The sequence below is a fragment of the Hippocampus zosterae genome, chromosome 9 (assembly GCF_025434085.1).
Source record: "Hippocampus zosterae strain Florida chromosome 9, ASM2543408v3, whole genome shotgun sequence".
NCBI lineage: Eukaryota > Metazoa > Chordata > Actinopteri > Syngnathiformes > Syngnathidae > Hippocampus > Hippocampus zosterae.
The window spans coordinates 19669318-19688990 of NC_067459.1; the positions used below are offsets into that span (position 1 = coordinate 19669318).

Below are 19673 nucleotides of genomic sequence, written 5' to 3' on the forward strand. Positions count from 1 at the left end.
TTTAATGTCCATTTATTGTATGAATTGGAACGCATTTACATTTAGCCTGTGTGATGCTATATGCAAATATTTTGTTTTTTTTTGTTTTTGTTTTTTGACAAGACAATGTCAAACTGGTTCTGAGGAGGACGCTTACTAAATATGGAGGCAAAAAACATTTGCAAAAACCATTCTGAAATCCACAATATACTCTCTGCGTTTGAATGCCTGTCCATTGTGTGAATTCCCCATTTCAGGCCTTTGGCTTTGAATGGATCACCACCGTGACTTTGTGCTTTACAAGCTGCTGACAGAGAACAGGGAGGGAAGTTTATTTCACTTTTCAGTCAGTTCAAGCTCTCGTACCAACAAGTGAGAGTATTGCCACGTCACAGATCTTACTGTTTATTGTGTATGTTAAATCGCTCCATGTACAGCACTTTGTATGCAGCGATGGCTGTTTGAAAGTGCTCTATGAATACTGTTGACTTGACTTGACTTGACATATCCAAATAGTCTGAAATAAATTGGTGTTGCATTGTTTACAGACGAAGAGATACTATCGTGAGAATCTGTCATTCGCCCCCCCCCCTCAAAAAAAAAACATGCACGGCAGGTTCATGGAACACTAAATTATCCCGAGGTGTGAGTGTGAATGGCTGTTCGTCTAAGTGTGTCCTGCAATTGACTGACAACCAGTTCAGAATGTACCTTGCCTACTGCCCAAAGACAGTTGGGATAAGCTCCAGCATGCCCACGACCCTCGTGAGGATAAATGAATTAGAAAACGAATAAAACAATGGGTAGCAAACCATTCTCAAGTTGAACCCAAACGCCATGAGCCATATTACTTCCCCGTTGGTGAGAGAGGCTGCAACTTGTTCTGAGAGATGTGCGTGGGTGTCTTTATATCGTAGTAGTGTCTGGCATTGCAAGGATGACAAAACTTTGAGTAATGCGCATACCGAGGAGCATTGTTGTGCCTAGCCGTGACAACAAAAAGCATTTCATCAGCTTTTGACCTGTGAATGAGGGCATGAAGAAAATTACAAATGTTGTCTGGTGACAGAAAAATGGAGGCCGATGGAACATGAACGTGTTTGATTTCCCTCCATTTGAACATTTCACAGAGTCTATTTTCACTACATTAAAAAAAAAAGGGCACCTCATAAGTTATGGTACGTTTCATTTTAAATTCACTCGGCAGCTTTGATGAGGTGTAACGTCCATATTGCACATGTGTCTATTTACACACACCATCTCCCTCACAAATACAGTACTAGTCCATGTCATGTGAAGTGTTTAGTCGGTATTTGCACAGACCATCTCCCTCGCAAATACTCGTCCATGTCATGTGAGGTGTTTTTTCTTCAAAACAAGATTGAGTATGAGGACGCCAAGCCTGCTAAACTGCACCTCGAAGGAATGTCCACACCCACTTTACACACTTTAATGGAACAAACTCGACAATGTAATCGTGCCTGCCTTCGTTTTTGTTTGGATCAAGTCAGATCAAAAGAACTCATAAGAGTTTTTATATTCGTTTTTTTCAGTCAAAAAAAAACTTGTAGCATGGATTTTGCTTGTGATGCATGCAGATAATGCATCTGCCAGAAATTGCATTTCTCATTTGGTATATAAGACCAGTGCGCTAATGAGATCGTGCGAATGTTTCAGCTTTATTCAGTTCTTAATCCGACTAGTTAAATCTATTCAGTAGCAAACCCGTGATAGATAGATGCAAAATTACACACAACCTGAACCCAGATCGCTGCTCTGTGGAGATTGGAGACATTGCCCACCTCTCTGCAAACGGGCCTCATTGATAAACAACATCAAATTCACTCACACCAGCGCTAATAGCCACGTGCACTTTGAGCGAAGCCAATAATGTCTTTCGAAAGCCCGTGTAAACTCGGCGCTACTCTGCGAACTGTGGAAAATATTGAAACAATCGCCACAGCATTTTAGACTTGATGGGCATTCTTCTCCATCCGCGTTCAGTATGCCGCCGAACAAGGACCATAAACGGCAACATTTTGAGGCCATCGTTTTGATATTTTCAGAGATTTATGTGGCCGTGAGTAAGAATACTCTTGATAAGTTTGGTGACAATTGATTTCAGATAAAAAGGTCATCGTTCTCATGCTGACTCATTTTTCTGCCAGGGTATTCCGAGCACAAAGCATTTATGCTTTGCTATGTGTGGCTTATTGCAACCGAGGGGAAAATGAGGTGCAAAATGCACTCCGCTGTCAAACTTTGTAGGCGTGTTTGCGCCGGTATGTCATTAGCTCATTATCTTTTGTGAAAAAGGTGTTAAGACGGAGAAAGCTGTGAGTTCAAATCAAGTGGAACTGAAGGGGCTATCGGCGGCTGCAGTTCATTCTTTGGAAATCGGGCCCTGAGTTTTCAGTAAAAGATTGTCCGTAATGGCACTGCTTAAGCCAGCTTCTGATCGCTCAACCTATTTGCTTTTTGCTTTGATTTATTGGTTTATTTATGTGAATGGAACACAGCCTTCAACGATGGTGGCCGCTCGTGTTTGCTCCACACACCAAATTCCACATGGTTGGGGATAAAGTTATTCATCTTTTCAATTACAATGTACTACTTTTCAATTGTGTTCAGGAATGGTCTGCAACGCCTTTGATATTCAAAAGTGCCATCCGAGTAGCCTCGCACGAGCTAAAAACATGTCTGTTTATCAGCTGTGTTTTGACCCCGTGTAGCAACCGATTTTCTGATTTACAGAAGGCGTTCGCCGCTCTATCATCCTGGTTTCAATTTGCCTTCGGTGCACAATTTCAAACGGCTGTGCAGAGTAAATTTGTGCATACCGGTACATTTTCTCCAACTAGTTGGTGGACAACTGACATTTGAGCTTTGAGGTAACGTTCCACACCATGGTCAAAACGAAAGACAGGTTCAGTTTGGGAAGAATGAGAAAGGAGGAAGACCTCAACGGCACCAAATGTGTAAAGTGAGGAAATAAAGGTGGTAGGTTTTGAGACTGGAACAATTGGGTGTGGTAACATCGAGTGCTAAGTCATGCAGCCAGTGCATCTTAAGTGTCCCCTTGAGGAAGATCGTTTTTGTTTTCCGCGGAACCAGAAAGTTCCAAGAGACAAGACACAATATACCATAAGCCCGAAATACAGTAAATGGGCAACTCCCTGGCACAATTCATTTGCGACTTGCAGCGACACGTTTTTGTGACAATCACTTGCCTGAAGGCTTTTAGTTTAACAGCCATCACAACAGCATGTTTGCCCTCTCTTTTGTATTCTCTCTACCCGGTGATAACACTCTGAGCAGGAAACAGTTCGCACGTCAATTCAAACGCTGCAAGTTCTCTCGGGCGACTTATTGAATTGAATATTATCCGCCTTTTCGTTCGAAGTTGTGAGTTGTGCGCCGTTTCTGGTTGTGTGGGTTATCCCCGGGTTCTTCGGTTTCCTCCCATAGTTCTGAAATATCGATTAAAATCCACTGAACTGTCATTAGGTGTGCATGCGGCTGGTTGTCCTTGTGTTAGTCCTGTGACTGACCGGTGATCTGTAAAGGGTCGTTTAGGAAGAAGGGTAGATTTGTCCTTTGTCCATCCAATCTGATGTGGATTGTATTTTCTCTCGCCCATTCAGTACACTAGCTAGAACCGAACCAAACTGACTAAAAGACATGAGCTCACAGACATATCATGTAAAGTTGACTGTTTAACACTCGTAGTCCACCGCTTGCGATAAATGTAAAATTATGTCTTTGAATCAAAGGCAAAGGCATTCGGAAAAACACGAGAGAGCTGAAACGTATGGCGGGGGGGGTTCTAAAATGGCCTAAATTTCATGATGTCACCGGCTGATAATTCTCAGGCATTGCAGCAATAATAAAAAAGGTTTTGATTCCGTAATATTCACAATTTACATATTTTGCACCATAGAGACCCATTATAATTCATATTTTTGAATACATCGTAAACCTAATGTGTGAACATGCATTTCACGCGATTTTTACGTCAATTGCTTTGTTTTCGCTTGGACAGACGTTTGCATGCCACATTGTTGGGTTGAGGTCATTCCAATTGTGCAACTTTTAGGTGGCACCAGACTATCGCAAATGAGTTTGCCTTTTTGCAGGAGGCTTCAAACCAATGCATTTTACATGAACACGTCCGGTCGGGATTGTTAGTAGGGCTTGGTTGGGACCTCTGGACACATTTTTTTTTTCCTTTTGCAAAAAATAAAGAATAAAAAATCCCAAAATACTAATAAAAACTATATATGTATGGATAGCACAGATGCCTCTGAACATTTTGAGTGTTTGAAAAAAAATGTTTGTATAACACAAAATACATCATTACAAAAATTGTAAAATGCGTAACTTTGTTTTTTTTTCATTTGAAGGACCCAAGAGTTAATCTATGTTGGGTCTCTGGAGTGCCTGCCCACCAGCACTCCAGCACTAACACCAACAACAGTTTTACTGCACCGCCCCACCTTTACGAAAACATTGGATAATTAACATCATTACAGATCATGGAGAGTTTCTCAGACAATGCTAGGCTGAAATTCCAGAGCAAAGCACCATCATGTTCAAGTCAAAAGACGAGCAGAGGAGTAGTATTTGAACAGATTCTCGTTAGCTAACAGCTAACCGTTACGAGCATAAACCTCTGATAATAATGTTGCAAATACGGTCCGTTAACTCATCTGTCACACTTTCACTTTTTCTGATTTTTTTTTTGTGGTGTGACTAATGCGGGTCCCAGTGACACATTTGGGCGACGGAATGAATTGCCCCTCCCCTGTTGTTTAAGAACTTGGCCTCCTTTGTTTGCATTGGCAATTTTCTGGCGCAATTGTGACGTGCTAGCTCGCAATGACTACATCCCGCAAATGCATCTCTCTCATTGTAATCTTCCTGCCTCCTCTCATGGCATTGGGCTGGCGTGTTTGCCAGCATGCGGACAGGGGCTTCGAGTTGGCGTAGCTTCTTTAGAGTACTTTGGTGTCGCGGCGTGGAAAACCACCGCGCATATATTTCCGTAGCTCAAAACGGGAAACTGTGTAGGCATAAACAAAGAAGTATCAATTTTTCCAGGTCTTTGCATGGTGTTTGATTGACACTTGAGCGGTGCATGGTTTCAACACATTGATACGGTGTGCCTATTAATAGAGCAGAGAATGGTTTGAATTTTTATGATTTTGAGGCCAGGACGATTTTTGTGAACATTCAAATTTGGCAGTCTTATCAACACTGGTCATTGTGATGTGCCAGATTTAGATGGCATATTTATTTTCACAATACAGTGACTTGTAAAACGGTTGGGGGACAACACGTGTTCTTCAAGGGCAGCTCGGAACTGTTGATCGATCATCAGACAGTCCAAAAGTGATTAGGATCAGTGTAATTGGCGGGAATTGATCATCTCGTGTCACCTTTTTAAAACGATAATTGATATTGATGCTTGCAATGAGACGTCAGGGACCATTTAAACTGTAATTGTTTGTCTGAGTTATTCAGAGTTGAAAACAGGGCCTGGATCGAGTGCAAACATTCCTGGTATGAGAGTATTCTGATTCTTAGCACAGCCCTAATATGGAAAGCACAAAAGAGATGAACACGTCTATTTGTGAAAAATAAAGTTGATCTGAATTCTGATCAGTGATTGAGTTCCACGTGCTTGATTAGGCCCATTGTTGTTCACCTTGATTCTGAATGATGACCGAGAACAATCCATTATATTTTCTGTGCAGACACTTTTGTGCACATGGCAAAAATTGCATACTTTTGCCATATCCTCTTGTTCAATGCTAACAATGCACGACGTTTAAAGACAAAAATGAAACGTGCACATCTCGGCGCTGGCCCAAGTAAGATTGACGTTGAGGCCTGACGTGAATGTTATATACACTCTCGGAATTAATGTAAAGTTTTTGTTTCCTTACATAACAACCTTCTCCCTTTGCTAACCTCTGACTCGCTTCTCTCTCAGCCTTTCCCAGGTAGGGTGTGTCACAGTTTATCTTCTGACAATCCCTCTCTACCTGTTTTACAGGATTAGCCACTCCTGTCGTTCAGAGCCAGAGGCATGTAGGTTGGGAGGGACAGCAGTTGGCCAGTAAAAGTGAGAGGACAGGTTGGAATGACGAGGATCCTCCCCATCCGCTCAGCTCAGCCATAAAAGCAAGCCGTCCCTTCGATCAGACACTCAGAGGGACTTGACTCTCCTTTGAAGCCTGCACTTCTCCAGTTCTCAGACCAGCCTTGACAACCCCAATACCAACATGATGCTTACCAGGAAGTCCTACTCAATTGCAGGCAGCAGCAGCGGCTCCTCCAGGAGGTCCTTTGCAGGGCCCCAGTCTGGGAGCTACACCGTCAAGAGAACCGGCTACAGTCTTGGTTCCTCCGCTGGTGGTTATGGTGGTGGTGTTGGCCTTTATGGTGGTTCTGTTGGTGGAGGCCTGGGTTATGGCGGTTCCTTTAGCTCTGGCTCAATGCAAGGCGGCGGTGGCTATTATGGAGCCGGAGTTATCCCCAACCAAATCACCGCAGTCACAGTCAACCAGAGTCTGCTGACCCCCATGAATCTGGATATTGACCCCAGCATCCAGGCTGTTCGCACCCAGGAAAAGGAGCAGATCAAGACCCTCAACAACCGCTTCGCTTCCTTCATTGACAAGGTTGGTTCCCTTGACCTGTTTGAGATGATTCTATCAAGTATCAGTTCCCATAGATAAAGCAACTGTACCTATATCTGCAGAACACAACCAAGCAAATGCTGACATGTATTTAAGTGACTAAGCAACAAAGGCCTGCCGCTTATCTGTTTGACGTCATATCCATCAATGAGTAACAGCTTGTAGGATCGGAGACATTTTTAAAATAATCCAAGCCTGATCGTTTGATTTCTGATTCCCAGATATTCCCTTTCCTGGGTTACTGCGAGCATCCAAAAACATCAATGTAAAGCAGAATCAACTTTTGCTTATCTTTGATGATTATGATTGATTATTATTATGATAGAAAGACAGTCGTGTCATAAATGTCAGGCACCACCCTGTTCTGCTGCTTGATCTCACTGATTAGATTGAAAAGAAGAAATTCTTGTCCAGCGATAGTAGCATGCAAAAAGTATTACATTTATCTATGCCAGATTAAAGTCCAGGCAAGTAATTAAAAAAAGAATACAACAAACCATTTGAACAATTTTCGGTGGTGCTGTATCTTTCCAGGTACGCTTCCTGGAGCAGCAGAACAAGATGCTGGAGACCAAATGGAACCTCCTGCAAGAACAGACCACAACCCGCTCCAACATCGATGCCATGTTTGAGGCCTACATTGCGAACTTGCGCAGGCAACTCGATGGGCTGGGCAACGAGAAAGTCAAGCTGGAAGCAGAACTGAAGAACATGCAGCTTCAGGTGGAGGACTTCAAGAGAAAGTGAGTGATTCATCAATCATCGATATTTTATTGAGCAAATGAAGCGCATTGAATGATTTATTCCCTGTGTCCCAAGGTATGAAGATGAAATCAACAAACGCACAGCTGCAGAGAATGAGTTTGTGGTCTTGAAAAAGGTAGGAATTGCATTAATTGATGGACATCGAGTTGGTTTCTGTAAATCACTGTGAATATCTTCTAATGGTTAAAAAAAAAAAAATCTCCAGGACGTTGACGCTGCCTACATGAACAAGGTGGAGCTGGAGGCCAAATGCGATGCTCTTCAGGATGAGATCAACTTCCTCAGAGCCATCTATGAGGCTGTATGTACAATTGATATGTATATCCATCCATTTTCTAATGAGCTTATTCACGAGGGTCGCGGGCATTGAGGCCTATCCCAGCTGTCTTTGGGCATGAGGCCAGGTACTCCCTATACTGGGTGCCAGCCAATCGCAGGGCACACATAGTCGAACAACCATCCACGCTCACACTCATACCTGGGGACAATTTCTAGTGTTCCATTAACCCGCCATGCATTTTTTTTCTTGCCCTTAATATCATTCTGTTTTTGCCATTCTTTCAACCTGGCCCAACACTTGATACCTTTGCAACAATCTGTGGTTCTGCAGGAGCTCCGGGAGCTGCAGTCCCAGATCAAGGACACCTCTGTCATTGTGGAGATGGATAACAGCCGTAACTTGGATATGGATTCCATTGTGGCCGAAGTGCGCGCTCAGTATGAGGACATTGCCAACCGCAGCAAGGCTGATGCAGAGGCCTGGTACAAGCAGAAGGTAAGAGCAATGACCACAATCAAATCCGGCCCTTTTCCCTATACACTACAAACAATATATGATGTTGTATTTTGCACAACAGTATGAGGAGATGCAGAGCTCCGCTGGACAGTACGGTGATGATCTTCGCACAACCAAGGCTGAGATTGCTGAGCTGAACCGCATGATTGCCCGTCTTCAGAATGAGATTGAGGCGGTCAAGGCACAGGTACGGGGTATTTCCCAGAGCGGTTTCAGGTGACTTTTTCATGACGACAACGCAAAATAACTTTTCTTTCTCCATTTGCGATAACCTTCCCGCAGAGGGCCAGCCTCGAGGCTCAGATTGCGGAGGCTGAGGAGCGTGGAGAGTTGGCGGTGAAGGATGCCAAGCTCCGCATCAAGGATCTGGAGGAAGCCCTCCAGAGAGCAAAGCAGGACATGGCCCGCCAGGTGCGTGAATACCAGGAGCTGATGAACGTCAAGATGGCCCTGGACATTGAAATCGCCACCTACAGGAAACTGCTGGAAGGAGAGGAGACCAGGTAGGGTCAACATTCGGTCCTGTTCAATGTCATCTCACTGCTTTGTCAATCGTCTGAATGATGCATTCAATGCTTTATTTAAAATGTGCAACCTTTAGACTGCTCTCTGGACCCACTAGCGCAACCATCCATGTGCAACAAACCGGTAAGTTATCAGTCTTCTATGGTCATCAGCTGTACTTGCACTTCAGAATCCTAACATTGTCGCATTGGCATCTCTACAATGATCCTGTCCAGGCTATTCCAGCGCTCTTAGCGGTTCTGGAATGGGCAGCATGGGATATAGCAGCGGGTCTGGTAACTATGGCGGCAGCACTAGTGGAGGTTATGGTGGTTCTACCATCACCAAGTCCACACTGTCCACAAGCAGCTCCAGAAGATACAATTAAGAAGGAGAGCAGTCCCTCTTCCCCTTCTGAAAATCTTAAATTGACCAAAAACATCTGCTTACCCTTTCACAATGCACATAGAACAACGGTGCAGGCATGATATTCCAAAAGAAAATGCGATTTTGCCAAATTATGTCAGTTTAAAAAAAAAACAGCTACCAGTGGTGTTCCAAGAATCACTGCGTCCATTTATGAATTATACATATGCGGCATTCATCATCATTTAAGAGTTTCTGAAAGTAAACGTGGCTCAAAACATGGGGCCGGTCAGTTGCAATGCAAAACGTTTCATATTTGTGCACTGACTTCCAAGAAATTGGAGAAGAGAAGCAAAAGAGGTACGGGATGTTGGAACTATGCAAGAGAATTATTTGACATTTCTGCATACAATCTGGAAGAACAGATGCTCTGAAAGAGACAAGTAGACTGCTCCTGTTCTCAGCAAAAGTCTCCAATTTTTTTATAATTTGAGTGCCAACACCAGTGAAGAGAACGGGAGATGATCCATAAGTACGGCGTTTACATGTTTACAAATAAGAGACAAGATTTGTTAAAAAGTTAGCACCTAGATCTTTTTTTGGGGCCTCTGTCAGATTATTTTTTTTCTTAGTTTAACACTTCCGTGCCTTGATGCTTCAGTAATGTTGAAACCGGATTTATTTTGGAAAGAGCCTCCTAGCAACATCACATCGCCAATAAATCTGAGTACCAGAATCCTGTCTGTCTCGTTTTTACATGAGAAATATATTGATGAGTCATATTTACAGTTGCAAAAATTTTTTTTTAATCTTAATGATCTCCTGTATTACAACAGCTTGAAATAGTCACAGGACTTTTTTTCCGGGACGGCATTCAGAACAAGCTCGAAATCGCAAGTTACCACAAACAAGTTCCACCCAAACGATTATTTGGTAGGGCGTGTCTTAACACGCTTAGAGGAGACGGAGCTATTTTCTCCATGTCCTATTAAAGGGTTTTTAAACTTCACCTGAGGCTGAGTGTTGGCAGGTATGATTTATGGAATAAAAAACAGGTTGACTTAAAATAACTCCTGTCGAGGCTCATGCCAAATACAACAAATAGTATCTGTAACTTCCTTTTGCTTTGTGTAAGATGATGACACATGACAAATGAGAAAATCTTTCCTCTTGGTTAAACACACTACCTTACATGCCCGAGTATTTTTTTTTATTTTTCATGAATCAATAATAATAAATCAAGCCTGAAAACAAACCAAACATAAAAACTTAAGAGGTAAAAATAAGTTAGAGCACTATAAACATCTGCTCACCACCATTTGGGACTGTAAAAATTGGTCGGTGCTTTCCGTGCATGAAAGAAAACCAAACTATTGCATTAAATTGATAAAAGTCAGTCTTGTGATATAAATGAAGGCGCATTTATCTCGCAGTGGATCAACACACGAATACACAGCGATGCCGTAACAGGGCAGCTAAACCAGGCAATTGCCTCTGACGTCGAGATAAAAGGGGCCCCGGAGAACGACTTGCATTGAGCTACGTCAATGACAAAGCACTGCTTCACACTGCAACGACAACACCGATGACTGCGCCAGCCAATGATATCCAGTTTAGCATTTCGACATAGCGCAAGGAGGAAACTGAAGACAAACAAAAGTCAATCCTCAACACAAGAAAACATGATGACAGAGGTAATGAATGAAGAGTGTGCGGTTTGTAGGTCCCAATCACTTTAAGGGAACTGCTGCATGAGAAAGCATCGTAGGCGGCGACAATAAGGAAAACCTGCCTGCTGGATTGTAGCTAGGACTTATCGCTCTGCCAACACCAAAATAATGGCAGCGGTATCATCGTAATGAACAATAACCGCGTGATCGGAAAGGCGTGGCCACCCTCGCAGACAATATGAAATATGGCTCCATTCAGAAGATCAACTGAAACTTCGGCATCGAAAGGGATGACGTTGACCAATTTTCACCGTTTCAAGACTGTCCTGCACTGGAAGCATATGCCAATGAGGAACTAATACACGGCCAGTGGGATCCCTCATTCTTTTTCCACACAGCACTTGTGCAGCAGCATTCAAGACAAGCCGGAGAACTTGTTTCTCTGCATTGATCGGTGGCAAGGAATTTAAGACTTTTGCATGGTTATGCAACTGACAGAAGGCTGTTCTTGATGTTGTGGTTTGGTACGGCTAGCCTAGGGTTCTCCGAACCGGGCACTATGGATGATAATAAAACTCATGTAGTGCAAAGACTCGGTCGTCGAATTCGTAGTTGCGGTGTGTGTCAAGGGCGGTTGCGCGACAGGGGTGTGGCAAGGCCATCCATTTTGCACCCCCACTCTGATATTTGAATGCATTCCTCGTGGTAAGGCACACCCACGGCAAAGTTACACTGGCAGGGAGATTCTTAAGATGAGCTTTTTAGGCGTTAGGTTAGAGTTAGTCAGTGAAAGGGCACCTGAAGCTCCCCTTGAATAGGCCTCATGACATTGATTAAATACTGTAAATGCTGCATGCAATTTTAGACATCTAACTTGGTCAAATGAGACAATATTGCATGCCGATGGTAGGCCAATGACAGAATGACTGAATTTAGAATTTGAATGAATTAATTTCAGTCATGCTTTCACATTTAAGTCAACATGGGCGCGGCAGAATTAAAAATTCATTTTTTTAGAATCTCTTACCAAAGTGGCCTTTGTTTGGAGCTTTCTGACCTCTCTGCCTCTTGCCTAGGGCGCGGCGCTTCGGATCGACGCTAGAAATACTCTGATCATTAAAAACGAATGATGACGATGACCACGTGATGCCCCGTAAAACACTGTGGCAGGCATTTTTTGCACTATGTGATCCGACCGAAGACAGATGGAGGCACTAGATAACAGATTAGACAAATAGTGTACTGGTCCGGGTTGCAACAAGTGACTGGCATTTCTCAAATCCGGCTGCTCTACTAAGATTAAATCAACGTGCGAGGAGATTTTTATTCCTCCCATGTGGACTGATGTGACTATGATCGAATCTTGATCAACAGCCACGAGAAAAACACATGGCTGACTTGAGTCAAGTCGGATCAACCCCCAGTGACATGGAATGAAATTTCATAGCAGTATCATGAGCCTAAATCGTGCATTACTCCTCCAACGCAACCATCCATTCGCAGCAGTCATCCGTCGGTGGTAAGTTTTCAATCTTCTGCCGTCATATGTAATGTTTACATTTTAAAATCACAAATTGATACAAATATTGTTTCTTCTGCTCCAGGAATCCATACAGCTCCGGCTCAAGCTAGTGGCAACAGCTTGGGCGGTGTGGACAGATGACCAGATCAAACAAGAACTTGACTGTCCCATCACTTTGACATCTGACGTGCAAACCCTGAAGGAATATTGATTAAAAAAGCCATTTTACTGACTTGCAACATTCTCATCTTTATTATCGGACTTGTCGTCTCTATCGAGTTAGCTAACTGCAAAGAAGAAACTAGACGCCATGTCACAAGTGGGTGACTGTTATTCTCAACGCAATTGTACAGATCACGTGTGCATATGGATTTCTCAGCACTCAGCGTCACTGACTCGGTGTCTCTCTTGACTCAAAAATGTAATTCTCTTTGGTGCGGTGATTGTTTAATGTTGTATTTGAGAATTCCATCCGCTTTGGTGATCTTAACTCAAAAGGAAGCCCAAAGTGATATCATGCATCACAATTTGGAAACGGTGATATTTTATTGTCATCAATTATTCATTCATTCATTCATCTTCCGAGCCGCTTGATCCTCACTAGGGTCGCGGGGGGGTGCTGGAGCCTATGCCAGCTGTCTTCGGGCAGTAGGCGGGGGACACCCTGAATCGGTTGCCAGCCAATCGCAGGGCACTCAGAAACGAACAACCATTCGCACTCACACCTAGGGACAATTTAGAGTGTTCAATCAGCCTGCCACGCATGTTTTTTGGAATGTGGGAGGAAACCGGAGCACCCGGAGAAAACCCACGCAGGCCCGGGGAGAACACGCAAACTCCACACAGGGAGGCCGGAGCTGGAATCGAACCCGGTACCTCTGCACTGTGAAGCCGACGTGCTAACCACTGGGCTACCGGGCCGCCCTGTCATCAATTACTTTTTCCAATATCAATCGATAAACGGTATTTTGGTGGAAAAAGTTGGCCAACCAACAGTGGACGCTTCAAAGTTTTAAATCAATGCTGGGGAATTCTGGCAGCACTGAGTGGAAGCGGGGATGGATGCATGTCACACATCTAACTTGGCAAACTGAGCTAGCGTACAGAATTTCACATAGCGATGGCAGGCTGACAGCATAAAACATTGGCGCGCATGTTTCTGAAAAGTCACCTCCTTTGCTCCAACACACAGCACAAACAGTAAGCATCCATTACGGCAACATGTGATGACAAAAGCAATACGTTACCTTGCTGAATGTTGAAGCAGCAAGAAATTTCACAGCCCTCTGTCACAGGTTTTCAAATTCAAATTGTTTCTTGCTGTGTGAACCCGACTATGCACCGAACCAAGTTTGCATTTTCTAGTTCTAAATCAGTACATAGACACCGACTTGCTTCCCTTTATACTGTAAACTGTGCAGCTCATCATCTGGATTTAGTGGAGTCCATAGCTGCCTTAGGTCCCTTTGTAGAATTTGTCAAACGGCACCACTAGTTACAGGCTCACAATTCATTTTTCTCAGATCATACTAAAGCTGAGATGCATTCTGTCAGCTATTTCGTTTTGTTTATTTATTCATGTGGGTGCGCTGACTTCGGCATGTGGTACTTAAACAAACACGATGCGAGTAGGTTTTTATTTCACCCAGGCTAGTAAATCCCAAGATCTGCGCTCACTCAACGAGCCCATCCACCAGACCGCTCCTTGAAAGTGGTCAGGCTTGTCTGCCTGGCTTTCCTCCGGAGTGGCTCGGCCTCTTTGACCCTTGCTGAGCGCGATGCAATGCATCAAAATGAGAAATTTGCACTCATCAATGGAAATGGCTGATATCCCATGAAATAAGACATTCATTGCATTCTGACGTAAATGAAATGTAAATAACTCTGCATGACTTGACCAGATTTGACAAAGTGTGCACACCTCCACATCGCAACAAACGATTGATAACATCTTGGATGCACCTGGTCGAATACGATTGTTATGACCTGAAGGAGGAGTTTTTGCTTTTGCATCGAGACTGAAGTTCCACGTATCGGAAGGCGATAAGCAGCCAACACTTTCTAGGAGGAAGTAGTGTCTGTTTTTATTGAAGAAGCACATTTTACGTGTTCTCGGGACTGGAAAGTCCTGTTGTTCAGAGAGAGAGACACGCAAGGTGGGAGGGAGTCAGCTTGGCCAGTAAAAGTGAGAAGACAGGTTGTAATGGGGAGGGTCCTCACTCCGCCCCCATCAGCTCAGCTTGGCCATAAAAGCAGGCGGACCTTTCAGTCCCACACTCAGAGGGACCAGACTCTCCGTTGAAGCCTGCACATCTTCAGTTCTCTGCTTCCACTTGACCACCTCACCAACTACAAGATGATCCCCAGGAAGTCCTACTCCGTCTCAGGCTCCAGCAGCATGTCCAGGAGATCTTTTGCAGGGCCCCAGGCCGGCTTCAGAACGAGCTACACTCTCGGCTCTTCGGCTGGCGGTTTTGGTGCCGGCAGTTTTGGTGCAGGCAGTTTTGGTGCAGGCGGTTATGGTGCTGTTTCTTCGATGAGCTCCAGCTCCATGGCTGGTGGTAATTTTGGGAGTGGAGCTGGCTTAGTGGCTCCCCATATCACCGCAGTCACAGTCAACCAGAGTCTGCTGACCCCCCTGAGTCTGGATATTGACCCAACCATCCAGGCCGTCCGCACCCAGGAAAAAGATCAGATCAAGACACTCAACAATCGCTTTGCCTCCTTTATCGACAAGGTTGGAAAATTTCATTTCTGAAATACAGTTTTGACTGCAGCCTTCATCGTTGTGGGCTAACAATTATTGTGATCGACTTGGGAACAACAACCACACATAGCACAAATCTGAATGTTTTTTCTTGTACTGTTGTTGGGCCCTTCTGGTTGACGAATGTGACATACATATTCCTTCGACTTCACCGTTCAAAATCCTGAGCAGTGTTCACAAACGGACTGACTGAGTTAAATATTGCCGCAGTTGGGTGTGGCTATTCACACTGGGAGGCTGAATTTGCAGCCATGGTGGTAAAACGAGAAGGATCATGCTTAACCAACCACAAATATATGAATTTTTAAACATTGTTTATTCAAAAGAGCAAGTTAGTTAACAATTTAACTCGATGAACTTTCAATAAAAATACTAACTTCTGTGCTGTATCTTTACAGGTACGTTTCCTGGAGCAGCAGAACAAGATGCTGGAGACCAAGTGGAACCTCCTGCAAGACCAGACCACAACCCGCTCCAACATCGACGCCATGTTTGAAGCTTACATTGCAAACTTGCGCAGGCAACTCGATGGGCTGGGCAACGAGAAAGTCAAGCTGGAGTCAGAACTGAAGAACATGCAGCTCCAGGTGGAGGACTTCAAAACAAAGTGAGTGTTGACAGGATTCGTACCTTTTCAAACACAGTTTAGAAATAATACTGAGATGATGTGGTGTTGAATTTCTTGTGTTCCAATAGGTATGAAAATGAAATCAACAAGCGCACAGCTGCAGAGAATGAATTTGTGCTCTTGAAAAAGGTTAAAAAAAAATAAAAGATGGCATCTACATTTAAAATGCATTCATGGCATTTGACTGTTTTCTGAACTCAATTTGAAATTGTTTTTCCAGGATGTTGACGGCGCTTACATGAATAAGGTGGAGCTGGAGGCCAAAGCCGACGCTCTTCAAGATGAAATCAACTTCCTCAGAGCCGTCTATGAAGCTGTGTGTGGAAATATTTTCTACATATCTATTTTTTTTAAGCTGCTCTTACCACATGCTGTTTTTGCCATTGTTTCAACCCGACCAACGAGTCTTTTGCAACAATCTGTGGTTTTGCAGGAGCTCCGGGAGCTGCAGTCCCAGATCAAGGACACCTCTGTCATTGTGGAGATGGACAACAGCCGTAACTTGGATATGGATTCCATTGTGGCCGAAGTGCGCGCTCAGTATGAGGACATTGCCAACCGCAGCAAGGCTGATGCAGAGGCCTGGTACAAACAGAAGGTAAGAGCAATGACCACAATCAAATCCGGCCCTTTTCCCTATACACTACAAACAATATATGATGTTGTATTTTGCACAACAGTATGAGGAGATGCAGAGCTCCGCTGGACAGTACGGTGATGACCTTCGCACAACCAAGGCTGAGATTGCTGAGCTGAACCGCATGATTGCCCGTCTTCAGAATGAGATTGAGGCGGTCAAGGCACAGGTACGGGGTATTTCCCAGAGCGGCTTCAGGTGACTTTTTCATGACGACAACGCAAAATAACTTTTCTTTCTCCATTTGCGATAACCTTCCCGCAGAGGGCCAGCCTCGAGGCTCAGATTGCGGAGGCTGAGGAGCGTGGAGAGTTGGCGGTGAAGGATGCCAAGCTCCGCATCAAGGATCTGGAGGAAGCCCTCCAGAGAGCCAAGCAGGACATGGCCCGCCAGGTGCGTGAATACCAGGAGCTGATGAACGTCAAGATGGCCCTGGACATTGAAATCGCCACCTACAGGAAACTGCTGGAAGGAGAGGAGAACAGGTAGGGTCAACATTCTGTTCAATGTCATCTCACTGCTGTGTCAATCATCTGAATGATGCATTCAATGCTTTATTTAAAATGTGCAACCTCTAGACTGCTCTCTGGACCCACTAGCGCAACCATCCATGTGCAGCAGACTTCAGGCGGTAAGTTTTTCCTTGTCTAGAGTTCTTGCACTTAAAATTAAAAAAAAAAAACACATACCAACACATTTCTTCTGTTTCAGGATTCTCGGGCTCCAGCTCGGCTGGTGGATTTGGTTTCGGAGGCAGCAGCATGTCTGGTGGTTTCGGTGGCAGCAGCATGACAAGTGGTTACGGCGGCAGCAGCATGTCTGGTGGTACTTACGGTGGTACTGTCACAAAATCCAGTGTGTCCACGACCAGCTCCAGAAGATACATTTAAGAAAGGGAGCAGTTCCCCTTGCCTCCAGTGTGCTATCCAACATCGATGAACAGGCTAAATGGTCCATTTTCTTACATCGTCACCAGATGTGCCTCAGAATGTATTTGTACCATGTCATTCATCATTACTGAAGAGTTCCTAAAACAATTTGGATAGGCCCTTGTAGAAATACCAGATGAGTGATGACTTCCGAAATAGTAATAAATACATCTGAACACACTCCTTTTTGCTTTTCCTTTGTTTAAATAATTGCTAGAAATTTCTAATTTCTCTGCAATCGTGTTTGTTATGCATTCTTGCTTGCTGCTGCTGCAAAAAAAAAAAAATCCTCTTCTCCTCAAATGCGGTCTACGACATTTGCGCCAGGGTAGTGTCTTGCAGGATAGTGTCTTTGATGGATGGTTGATGCAAACGGAGGCAGAGTGTCTTTGCCCAGTGGTCTGACACTGAACCATTCTGCGATTAGGCACTAATCGATGTTCAAGCTAATGATAAACTTTGTAAACTAACTTCATGTTAATAGAAGTGATTGTGGATAACTGGAGAGCAGCTTTGCAGTCTTGATAAGACCTAATCTCACCTTTGTCTCGATGTCCTTGGTGCCCTTTCAATAGTCACGCGTGGTTAATGTTGATACTTGAAGGCTATTTCAAAAATCGTTGGGTCATGGGGCTCCTGATGCCTGCCTTGGATGAAATACCATCGCTGAGTCATTCGTCCAACTTCCACAAATAGCGAAATGCTAAAATGGCAAAATAATGGCCTCGTATTCACCACCAAACCCCCTGCAAGCTTTATTTTGCATCTTGATGTGACACAATCGACCTCAAGAGCATGTTGAACGTTTCAAGCACTCCCATTACAAAAACAAAACAAATGGCTTGCCAATGACAATTAGTGTCGTTGACATTTACAATGTGAAGCTCATCTGTAATAATTGATTCTTCTTCATTGTAACGACCCATGTTACACTGACTCTTGTTTCCAAACACATCTTTGTACTCTTTGGGCGCAACCTGTACATCACTAATATCCGAAACGCAGTTAGGTATTGTTTAATGAACATTTTCAGTATTGTGGTAATGGTGTCGAACCGTATTGTATTACGTTAAGGTATTGAGTGAATGTCATGGTTCCAATTATTCATTTGAGTGTTCAGTCAAGTATTCACCCACAATAGGTAATAGATTTAAATTGCAAGTTTGGGGGGAAAAAAAAACATCATTCAAGTTTTTGGCCGCAGCTTTCACAAACAATTCTGAAATTAAAATGAATTAGCCAGTCATGGTCAAATTGAAGTACATACCAGAGAGCGCGAGAATCCAATCAGAATTTCGGTCAGCTCTGTTGGTGGACTTGCTGCAATGGAAGGAATGGCCGAACAACGCCAATACTCAAGTACCTGATGAAATGAGTGTCTCACGGTGATGGAGGATGTCTTCTGTTATGAGGTTAAGGGCTTGATGATCACAACATAGTGCTGCTTCAGCAGGCCTGGTTTAAATGAGACGAATGAGTCGTGATCCTATCAGGTAATAAATAACTTCCAATGGAAGAATGGATAATTGTTCGGGGTTTGCCCTCGTCACTGCAGAGCGAGCTCCTCGTGTTTGCCACATGCAAGAACTCTCCCGGGCGCGGTTTTGGATTTAGGAGGCAGATTTGTGTCGTTTGTGGTCTGCTGAATTTTCTATTGCGGTAACAAATTACTTGTTGAGCTTCTCCGAACAAAGGGCAGTGAGAGGTTGACAAATTCAGGGTGTATGGAGTCTGTTGCTGCAGGTGGCGAGCAAGTTAAGATGAGCGCGGCTTTTGTACTGCGTGGATGTTTTCGAAATTGGGATTTTTTTTCCCCCTCCTCATCACATAGGATTACAATCTCTGTAAATGCAGTTTACAGTTTGCAGCAACAATCCATGCAGTTTCACTTAAGACGTAAATCAAGGCAGGTTTTTAAGCACCTATTATTTTGTCTTGCTCAGCAGTGAAGGGAATGTTTCAAATAGCTAAAGGGTCACTTGTTATTATGTGCCTTTGCCTCTCCTGATACTTCTTAAAATAAGCACTCCTGTCAGAGTCTCTTGTCGCTGTTCTGACACGCAACAAAAGGAAACCAGTTTGTCTTGTTTGCAAAAGTTTGGCCTGTGTCCCTTATGCACTACTTTAGCAGGTGACACGAGTAACATATAAAGTAACTATGCATCTATTTTCTTTAGAGTTATTATATCTATAGACAGATCGAAGTGGTTACAAAGGAAACCATGTCATGTTGTTCCGGGTTACGTGAGACATGTTGGATGCCGGCTCATGTCTGTTCAAACCGAGTTGTTTTAATGGGAGGGTCAAAATGATCAATCTTGAAAGAAAACGTCAACGGTGCTGTTACAGGAAGTTCAAAGATTTGCTACAGCACCTCCTTTTAAGAACATGTGGGTTTTATCAATC

General features: G+C 43.8%; 2 protein-coding genes across 3 annotated transcripts in view; both read left to right on the top strand.

Annotated features, from left to right (window-relative positions):
- The window catches only part of LOC127607552 (keratin, type II cytoskeletal 8-like), a 24279-nt gene extending 14429 nt beyond the window's left edge, over nt 1–9850 (top strand). The window contains exons 2-9 of the mRNA XM_052075978.1: nt 7218–7426; nt 7503–7563; nt 7654–7749; nt 8059–8223; nt 8306–8431; nt 8527–8747; nt 8846–8892; nt 8985–9850. Of these exons, the coding sequence (XP_051931938.1) occupies nt 7218–7426; nt 7503–7563; nt 7654–7749; nt 8059–8223; nt 8306–8431; nt 8527–8747; nt 8846–8892; nt 8985–9136 (1077 nt within the window). The 3' untranslated portion in view covers nt 9137–9850. The remainder of the gene's footprint in view (nt 1–7217; nt 7427–7502; nt 7564–7653; nt 7750–8058; nt 8224–8305; nt 8432–8526; nt 8748–8845; nt 8893–8984) is intronic.
- Nucleotides 6258–17447, top strand: LOC127607553 (keratin, type II cytoskeletal 8-like). Of its 2 annotated transcripts, none has more exons than XM_052075980.1 (9): nt 6258–6665; nt 15472–15680; nt 15770–15830; nt 15922–16017; nt 16135–16299; nt 16382–16507; nt 16603–16823; nt 16917–16969; nt 17050–17447. In XM_052075980.1, exons 1-9 carry the CDS (start codon nt 6267–6269, stop codon nt 17226–17228), a joined length of 1509 nt encoding a protein of 502 aa, XP_051931940.1. In that variant the 5' UTR covers nt 6258–6266; the 3' UTR covers nt 17229–17447. The 2 variants fall into 2 exon arrangements, with proteins under 2 accessions (XP_051931940.1, XP_051931941.1); XM_052075981.1 differs by lacking the exon at nt 6258–6665 and adding an exon at nt 14588–15043.
- Nucleotides 17448–19673: the final 2226 nt, after the last annotated feature.